At 38.6% G+C, this 12,022-nt stretch overlaps 1 protein-coding gene across 29 annotated transcripts in view; it reads left to right on the top strand.

The window, feature by feature from the left end:
- Positions 1 to 12,022, top strand: part of ATRX (ATRX chromatin remodeler) — a 247,111-nt gene that overhangs the window by 79,179 nt on the left and 155,910 nt on the right. For 27 of the 29 annotated variants that reach the window (XR_004960609.1, XR_004960591.1, XR_004960594.1 and 24 more), the window contains 2 exons: positions 7,891 to 7,958; positions 8,265 to 11,344. Coding sequence is in view for 3 of the 29 variants with exons in the window: in XM_036270983.1 (XP_036126876.1) it covers positions 7,891 to 7,958; positions 8,265 to 11,344 (3,148 nt within the window). In the remaining 26 variants the exon portion in view is untranslated. The remainder of the gene's footprint in view (positions 1 to 7,890; positions 7,959 to 8,264; positions 11,345 to 12,022) is intronic. The other 2 variants (XR_004960595.1, XR_004960592.1) reach the window with 1 other exon arrangement.

Below are 12,022 nucleotides of genomic sequence, written 5' to 3'. Positions count from 1 at the left end.
TATCTGATGGTCCTCTGAAGAGACACCTGTGAGGTTGTGGCAGAAATATGTCCACACACTCAGAGGATTAGAAAAGGACTATTTAATGTGCACTAGTGCTGTCCCAATGGAGTCACCTCCAAAGGCTTAGCTTGTTCTTCTTCCTTAAGATATTTGTTGCTATTCTGGGTCTTTTGTGATTCCATATAAAATTTTGGAATAGTTGTTCTATTTCTCTGAAATACACCATTGGTATATTGATATGAATTGTGATGAACGGATAGATTGCTTTAGGTAGCATGGACATTTTATTTATTTGTTAACTTTTTAATCCACACCTGAGGATACTTTTCCATTTTATCTTCAAATAGAGGGGGAACTGGGGGGTGGAGAGAGAGAAAGAGAAAGAGAGAAACATTGATGTGAGAGAGACACATTGATTGGCTGTCTCTCACATGACCCCAAGGCCAGGGAACAAAGCGCAGCCGAGGTACATGGCCTTGACCAGAATCTAGCTCACAACTCTTTGGTCCTCAGGTTGATGCTCTAAGCTCTGAGCCAAACCGGCCAGGGTGGTAGTATGGACATTTTAATGATGTTATTTCTTCCTATCTGTGAACATGGTATATATGCTTGTATTTATTATTATTTTCCTCAGTTGCTGTCTTCAATATCTTACAATTTTTTGAGTACAGGTTTTTTTTTACCTCCATGGTTAAAATTATTCCTAGGTCCTTTTTTTTTTTGGTCGATGAGATTGTTTTCTTAGTTTCTGTTTTGGATGGTTCATTATGGTGTATAAAAATTTCACCCATTTCAGTCCAGCCAGTGTGGCTCAGTGGTTGAGCGTTGACCCATGCACCAGGAGGTTGCCAGTTTGATTTCTGGTCAGGACACATGCCTGTGTTATGGGCCCAATCCCCAGTGGGGGGAATGCAGGAGGTGGCCAGTCGATGTTCTCTCTCATCCATGTTTTTATCTCTCTCCCTCTCCTTTCTTCTCTGTCTAAAAAAAGAAGAAAAAGAAAAAAGTTCCACCCATTTCAGCTTTTACTGAATTCATTTATCAGTTCTAGTAGTTTTTTTAGTGCAGTCTTGAGGGTTTTCTATAAACATTATCATGTGAAAATGACAGTTTTACTTCTTGCTTTCCAATTTGGATGCCTTTTATTTATTTTACTTGTCTGATGGATGTGGTTAGGACTTACAGTACTGTGTTGAATAAGAGTGGTGAAAGTGGACATTCCCGTCTTGTTCCTGAACTCAAGGGAAATGCTTTTAGGTTTTGTTTGTTGAGGATGATATTGGCTGTGGGTATGTAATATATGGCCTTTATTAAGTTGAGGTATGTTCCCTCAGTTCCTACTTTGCTGGAAGTTTTTATCATAAATGGGTGCTGGACGTTACCAAATGCTTTTTCTACATCGATTGATATGATCATGCGGTTTTTTTTTTTAAATCCTCACCGAACAATATTTTTCCATTTATTTTCAGATGGGGAGGGAGGGAGAGACAGAGAGAAAGAGCGAGAGATCGATGTGAGAGACACATCGATTGGTTGCCTCCCGCATGACCTGACCAGGGCTGGGGACCAAACTACAGCCGAGGTACATGCCCTTGACTGGAATCGAACCCATCGATTCTTTGGTCCACAGGCCCATGTTGTAACCATTGAGCCAAACTGGCCAGCACTGATCATGTGATTTTTGTAAATACCTTTTTTTAAAATTTATTTTTAATGCTCACTTGAGGATATTTTTACATTTATCTTCAGACAGAGTGGAAGGGAGAGAGAGCAAGAGAGAAAGAAACATCGATGTGAGAGAGACACATCAATTGGTTGCCACCCAAACAACCCTAACCAGGGCCAGGGGCGAACTACAACCGAGGTACATGCCCTTGGCCGGATTCGAACACGGGACTCCTTGGTCCGCAGGCCAATGTTCTAACCTCTGAGCCAAACCGGCCAGAGCGATCATGTGATTTTTATCCTTTATTTTTTTCCCCTTTAGTTTCATTTTTTATTTAACTTATCTTTATTGTTGAATGTATTACAGATGTACCCCTTTTTTCTTCATTGATCCCCTCTTCCCCAATCCCACGTCCCTCCTGCCGTCCCCACACTATTGTCTTCCATTGGTTATGCATATATGCATATACGTTCTTTGGTTTCTCTCTTTCCTCTCTACCTCCCCCTTCCCTTTCAGGTTCATCAGTCTTAACAGCCAATTTGTACTTTTTTTTTTTTTTTTATCCTCATCCAAGGACATTTTCCCATTTTTTGTGCAGACAGAGTGGGAGGGAGAGAGAGGAAGAGAGAGAGAGAGAGAAACATCGACGTGAAGGGACACACCGAGTGGCTGCCACCCGCACGACCAACCAGGGCCGCAAACTGCAACCGAGGTACGTGCCCTTAGCGGGAACCGAACCCGGGTCTCTCGGGACCGCAGGCGGACGCTCTAACCGCTGAGCCAAACCGGCCAGGGCGCCAATTTGTACTTTTTAATTCCTTCGTCTTTTTCACCCATCCTACCAGCCCCCTTCCATCTAGCTAGCAACAAAAAGTTCTCTGTTTCTATGAGTCTGTTTCTGTTCTGCTTGCCCGTTTAGTTTGTAGATTCAGTTGTTGATGGATATGTATTAATTTCCATTTTATTGTTCATGTTTTTGTTTTTCTCCTTCAAAAAGACCCTTTAACATTGCATAAAATACTGTTTTGGTTGTGATTAACTCCTTTAGCTTTTTGTCTGGGAAAGTTTATATTTCCATTGATTTTATTTATTTTAAAAAATTATTTTTTCTTTATTGATTTTTTTTTTTTTTTTTTTTTTTTTTTTTTAGAGAGGAAGGGAGAGGGAAAGAGAGATAGAAACATCGATGAGAGAGAACATTAATTGGCTGCCTCCTACATGCCCCTTACTGGGGATTTGGCCCACAACCTGGGTGTGTGCCCTAACTAGGAATCGAACCAGCGATCTCTTGTTGCATGAGTTTACGCTCAACCATTGAGCCCCACTGGCTGGGTGTATTTCCATTGATTTTAAATGATAGCTTTGCAGGATAGAGTAATCTTGGTTGTAGTTCATTGCTTTTCATCACCTTGAATATCTTTTGCCACTTCTTTTTGACCTGCAAAGTTTCTTTTGAGAAATCAGCTGACAGTCTTATGGGAGATCCTTTGTAGGTGACTAACTGCTTTTCTATTGCTGCTTTTAAGATTCTCTCTTTGTCTTGAACCTTTTGCATTTTGATGATGATGTGTCTTAATGTGGACCTCTTTGGGTTCATCTTGTGTGGTACGTTCTGTGCTTCCTGGACTTGTATGTCTGTTTTCTTCATCGAGTTAGGGAAGTTTTCTGTTATTATTTTTTCAAATAGGTTTTCTATTTCTTGCTGTCTCTCTTCTCTTTGTGGCACCCCCATGATGCGAATGTTGGTATGCTTGTAGTTGTTCCAGAGGCTCCTTACACTATCCTAATTTATTTAGATTCTTTTTTTTTTTTTCTGTTCTGATTGGGTGTTTTTTGCTTTTTTATATTCCAAATAGATGATTTGCTTCTTGGCTTTACCTACTCTACTATTGATTCTCTCTAAATTATTTTTTATTTCTGTTAGTGCATCCTTCATTTCTTTCTTTTTCTTTATTGATTTTCAAGAGAGAGGAAGGGAGAGAGAGATAGAAACATTGATGAGAGAGAACATTGATTGGCTGCCTCCTGCATACCCCCACAGGGGATCCAGCTCACAACCTGGGCTTGTGCCTTGATTGGGAATTGAACTGGCAACCTCTTTGATGCATGGGTCGACGCTCAACCACTGAGCCACATTGGCCAGGCCTTCCGTCATTTCTTTTTTTTTTTTTTTTATCCTCACCCGAGGATACTTTTTCATTCTTTGTTCAGATAGAGCAGGAGGGAGAGAGAGAGAGAGAGAGAATCATCGATGTGAAAGGGACACATCGAGTGGCTGCCACCCGCACGACCAACCAGGGCCGGGGACAAACTGCAACCGAGGTACATGCCCTTAGCGGGAACCGAACCCGGGTCTCTCCGGACCGCAGGCCGACGCTTTAACCGCTGAGCCAAACCGGCCAGGACCCTTCCGTCATTTCTGACTGGTCCTTTTTTATGTTCTTGATGTTCTCACTGAATTCTTTGGAATTCTCCTTACATTCCTTGAAGGTCTCACTAAGTTCCTTGAAGTTATCATTAAGTTCCTTGAGCATTCAGTGTTTTGAACTGTGCATTTGATTCATTGCTCATCTCCATTTTCTTTAGTTCTTTTCCGGGAGTTTTGTTCCATTCTTTCATTCGGGCATGTTTCTTTGTCTCCTCATTTTGGCTACTTTCCTGTGTTTGTTTCTATATATTAGGTGATGTTTCTATGCCCCCCAGGCTTCCCAGGGTGGCCTACTTTTGTAGGTGTTCTGTGTCATCCAGTGACACAGCCTCCCTGATCACCCCAGCTGGACCCTCAAGGTTCACCCCTCGTGTGGACTGTACACTTTTCTGTTGTAATTTAGTCTTGATTGCTGTTGGCACGTTAATGGGAAGGATTTACTTAGGCTGATCATCTGCAAGGACTGATTGTGCCCACTGACCACTGACCTCTGACTACCTTGGAGGATCAACTCTGTGATCCTCACCACACAGAGTAAGACTTACTTCATCAGGGCTCTGGTACCCACTGAATCCACTCACTGACTGTGTCATTTGTGGAGGTGGTTGGGTGATGGTGCTTTGCTCTGATCTGAGGGTGTCCACTGGGTGTGCTGGCTTTGGGGCAAGTTCAGCCTGTGTTCTACCCAGGGCCACCAGGCATAAGCTACAAAGCGATCTGCAGATGGCTGCTTATGTGCTGGGCTTGTAATTGCCCAGGAAAAGCCAAGTTGTAAACCAGGGCTGGTTCCTTCTAGTGCCAGGCCTGGGGCCACTTAACGAGAGGTTTGGGACTCACTGAGACCAGATGCTCCTTGTTTGAAAGATTTTAGGAAACTCTGAAGCAGGATTCAAGATAGGCCAATCCTATGGTAAAGCCTTTGGAAACAGCTTGAGTGGTCCTGAAAATTGGTGATGCAGGGCCTCAGAATCACCGGGGTGGGGCAAATAGTGTGAGCCAGGTTGCTGGAGTCCTAGGTAAGGCTGCTGTCTACTGCCCCATGGTAGGGCTTACCAAAGGACAATGTCCTTCCACAGCAAGTCTGTCCAGGAGAAAGCTGTCCCTCCAGCTCTCACCCCAATGTTGAATAATTCAGTTCTTCTCTGTATGTCTCTGGTGCCTTTCAAGCTGCCTCCCCATCTCTGGAGCCTGGAGGGAGCCAGTCCGAGTAATTCCATTTGTAGGCCCTTTAAGAGGAGCTGCCAGTGGCGCTAGTAGCCTCAGCCTCTGTCAGCCTCAGTTCCCTCTGGTTTTACAGCCAGAGGTGATGGGGACTTCTCTTCCTGGCACTGGAATCCTGAGCTGGGAGCCTGGTGTGGGGCGGGGACCCCTCATTCATCAGTAAAGACCTTCACAGATGAGGTATTTTCCTGATTTTGGACCAGCCTGTCCACGCCTCTGCCTCTCCTACTCGTCTCGATGTGGCTGCCGCTTTAATTTTGTTGTTGTGGGACTTCTATTCAGCTCCATTGCAGGTGGTTCTGAATGATGGTTGTTCTGTAGTTTAGTTGTAATTTTAATGTGGTTGTGGGACAAGGTGAGTACCATGTTTACCTACACCGCCATCTTGACCGGAAGTCTTATTCTTCCTTTTTTTTTTTATGTAGTGTATCATATTTATTGATTTTCGAATGTTGCACCAACCTTGCATCCCCTGAATAAATTCTACTTGATCATGGTGTATTATCTTTTTAATATATTTCTGTATCTGGTTTGCTAATATTTTGTTGAGGATTTTTACATCTAATTTTTCATGTATATTGGCTTATATATAACTGTTATATAACCTAAGTACCCAAATCTATAGTCTCTGTGGAGCAGGGTTTTGACATAACTTGGAGATAATGCAATGAAAACTGTTTAGTGTGTGTTGAAGATACTTTTAACAGTTTATGTATACTTTTTTCATTAGTAATACCTTGGAGTTTATTTTAAATATATATAATACCAATGTTATGGTTTCCCCAACACATAGTAGGTCCTAAGATTAATCCTTTGTTAGTTTGTTTTGCAATAAAATGTCTACTTGAAATTCAGGGTCAGACCAGAGTTTTAGTTCTAGATAGTTTCTTTTACGCATTTTTTTATATCTATAGACCTACTTAAATATAGTAACATTTTTCCCTTTAGCAGTTTGTGTCTCTTCTTTCCCTGTTTTAAGTTCAGCCAGGAGCCTATAACGGGTAGATGTTGTAGTCTCTAATTTTAAATGTTGACAGGTGAATTTAAAATTCTTGGATTTGTAATATGCATCCCAATTGTCTTTTCTTATATATCTGATTGATATTTTCCCCCAAGGGCCAGTCTTCTAAGCTTAGCCCATTTCAGCAATAAATAGTTTTCACCAATGGATATGGAACCTTCCCTTTATCTAGTCTCAGTAAAATGAATTTAGTGTCAGGCTTGGATTTGAATGCTGACTTTGCCCCTTACCAGTGTAGTGATATGCCTTTAGCAGATTTATTCATATATCAATGAACCTTAGTTTTTATTCTCAAATGGAGCATAATACCTCTGATATTTTGAGAATTAAAGATAATACATTTTAATGTAGGATAATGTTGTGAAGCTGTACAAATTGTAGCTGTTTATATGTATGGTGACTATTAAATTTATTAAGTAGAAACACCTAATACATTTTCCCTGATAGGTTTTATTATTTTTTAAATTATATTTAGTGGGATGACATTGGTTAATAAAATTACGTTTCAGTTGTACAATTCTGTGATACATCATCTGTATATTGCATTGTGTGCCCTACCCAAAGTTGAATCATCTTCCATCACCATATATTTGACGTCCTTTACTCTTTACTACCCCTACTTCCCTTCTCTCTGGTAACCATTTACGTTGTCTGTGTCTATGAGTTTCATTTTTATGTCCCACATTTGAGTGAAATCGTGTGGTTCTTGATTTTTTCTATCCGACTTATTTTGCTTAACATATTCTCAAGATTCATCCATTATTTCATCTTTCCTTATGGCTGAGTAGTATTCCATTGTATATATGTACCACATCTTCTTTATCCAGTCTATTCAGACTACAAATCAAAACTTCAAATCAGAACTGCTAATCAAAACTATGATGAGATAACACCTGTTGGAATGACTGTTACCAACAAGACAAGTAATGACAAGTATTGGAGAGGTTGTGGAGAAAAGGGAACCCTCATTCACTGCTGGTGGGAATGTAAACTGGTACAGCCACTGTAGAAAACAGTATGGAGGTTCTTAAAAAAATTAAGAATTCAGTGACCATATGACCCAACAACCCACCTTCTGGGAATCTACGGGATAAATTTTACAACATTTATACTCAAAGATATATGCACCCATATGTTCACTGCAGCATTAGCATTAGCATTATTCCCGGTGGCCAAGATATGGAAACAACCAAAGTATCTCTCAATATCTAATACATTTTTATGTTGAACTTTAGTAGCTAGTCATATGAGATGAGAAATTTGCTTTAGCAAAATCTTGTATAAACTTTTATATAAGTTTACCTTATACACTATAAGGTATAGTGTGTTTGATGATATGAGAATATGTTTCAAGGAATTATTTTCTTGAGCTATTCCTGTGTCTGGAAGGTACTAGTGTTGAGTAGTTAAATGTTTTTTCTTTGATTATCAAAAATAAACATACACACATATTCCCTTTACTTATTAATGACTTAAAAAAATAAAGTTTTTGTCTTTTATTGACATTACCAATTTGGAATCAGTTTTTCTCTTTCCCTTTTCTTTTAATAGAATTGCTTTAAATATTACATGAGTGATGATATTAGCCGTGACTCAGATGGAATGGATGAACAATGTAGGTAGGTAATATATCAAGATGAACTAAAATCCAGTGCTTACTCTTTTGGAAGGGGGAATTTTTACATAATCTGTCATTAGATCAATTTTTTGTAGTACTTTCATTGATGTGTTTAATGGAGGATTGTTCTTTTCTACAAAGCCTTAGGTTTATGTGCAGTTTAAGTTTTTAATAAAGAATAAGCAGAGGACCTAAATTGTTTTTACTATTAAAATTGGTCGCAGGAAAATTTAAATTGTTTTAATAATGAAAATATTTAAAATGAGTTTTATTTGGGAATAATATTTTAATCTTTAAATAATTTCAGATGGTGTGCAGAAGGTGGAAACTTGATTTGTTGTGATTTTTGCCATAATGCCTTCTGTAAGAAATGCATTCTTCGCAACCTTGGGCGAAAGGAGCTGTCTACCATAATGGATGAAAACAACCAATGGTATTGCTACATTTGTCATCCGGAGCCTTTGTTGGACTTGGTTACTGCATGTAACAGCGTATTTGAAAATTTAGAACAGTTGTTGCAACAAAATAAGAAGAAGATAAAAGTTGATAATGAAAAGAATAATAAAGTATGTGATCATACACCCAGATTTTCTCCAAAGAAAAATAGTTCAAATTGTAATGGAGAAGAAAAGAAATTAGATGATTCATGTTCTGGTTCTGTAACCTACTCTTATTCAGCACTAATTGTGCCCAAAGAAATGATTAAGAAAGCAAAAAAACTGATTGAGACCACAGCCAACATGAACTCTAGTTATGTTAAGTTTTTGAAGCAGGCAACAGATAATTCAGAAATTGATTCTGCTACAAAGCTACGTCAGCTTAAAGCTTTTAAATCGGTGTTGGCTGATATCAGGAAAGCTCATCTTGCATTAGAAGAAGACTTGAATTCAGAGATTCGAGGTTTGGATGCTGTGAACAAAGAGAAAAATACCAAAGAGCATAAAGTCATAGATGCTAAGTCTGAAGCAAAAGTACGAAAAGGAGAAAAATCCTGTGTTTTGGAAAGGAAAGATATTTCAAAATCAGAACCTAAACTGTCAAGAAAGCAAGTAGATAGGGAGCACATGGATCAGAGTATCCCAGTAGAAGAACAAAGAACAAATAAAAGTACCAGTGGTGAACATGAGAAATCTGATAAAAAAGAAGAACCTCAGTATGAACCTGCTAACACTTCTGAAGACTTAGACATGGATATTGTGTCTGTTCCTTCCTCAGTTCCAGAAGACATTTTTGAAAATCTTGAGACTGCTATGGAAGTTCAGAGTTCAGCTGACCATCAGGGAGATGGCAACAGTGGCACTGAGCAAGAACTGGAGAGTTCTGTAAAATTAAATATTACTTCAAAAGACAACAGAGGAGGTATTAAATCAAAAACTACAGCTAAAGTAACAAAAGAATTATATGTTAAACTTACCCCTGTCTCCCTTTCTAATTCCCCAATTAAAGGTGCTGATTGTCAAGAAGTTCTACAAGATAAAGATGGCTATAAAAGTTCTGGTCTGAGCCCCAAGCCAGAGAAATGTGGACTTGGACAGGAAAAAAATGATAATGCACTTTTGCTTGAATATGAAGTTTTATTACCTTCAGAAGAATCTGATCTTCGAAGATCCCCACGTGTAAAGACCACACCCTTGAGGCGACAGCCAGAAACCAACCCTGCAACATCTAATTCAGATGAAGAAAGTAATGAAACAGTTAAGAATAAACAAAAACTATCAGGTACAATGAGAAAAAAAGATAAGCGGAATTCTGACAGTATTATAGATAATCCTAAAACTATTAAATTGCCTAAATCTAAGCAGGCAGAGATTATAGATAGAAATTCAGATTCTGATGAAATGTTAGCAATCCTCAAAGAGGTATCCAGAATGAGTCACAGTTCTTCTTCAGATACTGACATTAATGAAACTCATACAAATCATGAGAAGACTTTGTATGATTTAAAGTCTCAAACAGGGAAAGATGATAAAGGAAAAAGAAAACGAAAAAGTTCTACTTCAGGCTCAGATTTTGATATTAAAAAAGGCAAGTCAACTAAAAAAAGGTCTATAATTTCTAAAAAGAAACGAGAAAATCAGTCTGAATCTTCTAATTATGACTCAGAATTAGAAAAAGAGATAAAGAGCATGAGTAAAATTGGGGCTGCTAGAACATCCAAAAAAAGAGTTTCAAATAAAAAAGATTATGATTCTTCTGAAGATGAAAAACACAGCAAGATAGGAATGGATAATCAAGGACAGCAAAGTTTGAAGTCTGCACAAGAAGGATCATCTGATGATGCTGAAAGGAAACAAGAGAGACACAACTTTTCTTCAGCAGAAGGCACAAATGATAATGACGAGACCATGTTGGAATTAAGAGGTAGACCCTCTAAGAAGCAGCAGCCAAATGTTTCCTCTGATGGTACTGAAAAGCCTTCTGGGAAAGAGGAGAGTTGTAGTTCTCCAGAAGACAAAAAGGTTGCTGAAACTAAAGCAAAGAGTAAACATCTGAAATCCAAAACCTGTAAGAAACTACAGGGTAGCTTATCTGATATTGCTGAGAAGTTCTCAAAGAAAGAGCACAGTGATGACTCCTCTGAAGACGATAAAAAGCAGAACAAAAAGGGAACTGAAGAAAAAGAAAAGAAAACTACAGATTTTAAGAAAAAAGTGATTAAAATGGAACAACAGTATGAATCATCATCTGATGGCACTGAGAAATTACCTGAGGGAGAAGAAATTTGTCATTTTCCTGAAGGCATAAACCAAGATAAGAATGACACAACTGATGGAGAAAAGAAAAGTAAAAAAATAAAAGGTAAAACTAGTAAAAAGAAGTGTGAATTATCTGATAGTGCTGAGAAGTTAACAGGGAAAAGAGACAGTTGTGGTTCTTCGGAAGAAAAACGGAGTAAGAATGCAGGATTTGGAAGAGAGAAGAAAAGTTGCAAGTTGTTTGAAAAGAGTTCAAGGAAGAGACAAGATTTTTCATCATCTGATACTGAGAAATACTCCATGAAAGAAGATGGTCATGATTCTTCTGATAAGAGACTGAAAAGAATAGAATTAAAGGAAAGACGAAATTTAAATTCAAAGAGAAATACCAAGGAAGTACAAAGTGGCTCATCATCTTCAGATGTTGAGGAAAGTTCTGAAGATAATAAAAAGGTGAAGAAGCAAAGAACTTCAGCTAAAAAGAAGACGAGCAATGTCAAGGAGAAAATGAGAAACTCCCTGAGAACAAGCACTAAACGAAAGCAAGCTGAAATTACTTCCTCATCTTCTTCTGATATAGGAGATGATGCTCAGAATTCTGTAGGAGAGGGCAGCAGTGATGAGCAGAAAATTAAGCCTGTGACCGAAAATTTAGTGCTGTCTTCACATACTGGATTTTGTCAATCTTCAGGTATGGAAAGATAAATTTAAGAATGTGTAATTTGTACCTATTCCGTCTTGAATATCTACACTGTTTAATTTCCCCTGAAGCCAATCAAATGTAGGGTTATTATTTAGGAAAATATAATTTAAAAATTATTTACAGATTTATAGAAAGCCTTTTTCCATTTATTTTTATGCCATCATTGGAAGATTTTTTAAGCATCGTTAGTATTATGTATCAGGTATAACAAGTTTGTTGAGTAAATAACACATTCATTTTATCAGTGTTTAATGCTTTTCTCTGAAGTAATGAAAAGTATTTTTTTTTAATACTCACCCGAGGACATTCCTGCATTTATCTTCAGACAGAGCAGGAGGGGGAGAAGGGAGGAAGAGAGAGAGAGAAACATCAATGTGAGAGAGACACATTGAGTGGCTGCCACCCATACGCCCCAACTGGGGCTGGGGACAAACTGTAACTGAGGTATGTGCCCTTAGTGGGAACCGAACCCGGAACTCTCTGGTCTGCAGGCCGACGCTGTAACCACTGAGCCAAACCGGCCAGGTCATGAAAAGTATTTTATGAAGGTAAATCAGACTGGTGCCAATAGTTCAACAGATATTTATTAATATGATGGAGATGAGTGTATGGTAACTGTTTTACTGTGCATATGACTTTTTAATTGGCCAGGGTAACTTTGTGTTC

This window comes from Molossus molossus, unplaced genomic scaffold, assembly GCF_014108415.1.
Source record: "Molossus molossus isolate mMolMol1 unplaced genomic scaffold, mMolMol1.p scaffold_m16_p_2, whole genome shotgun sequence".
Taxonomy (NCBI): Eukaryota; Metazoa; Chordata; class Mammalia; order Chiroptera; family Molossidae; genus Molossus; species Molossus molossus.
Note: the sequence above shows the minus strand (reverse complement) of the source record. Positions and strands in the feature narration are given on the sequence as shown.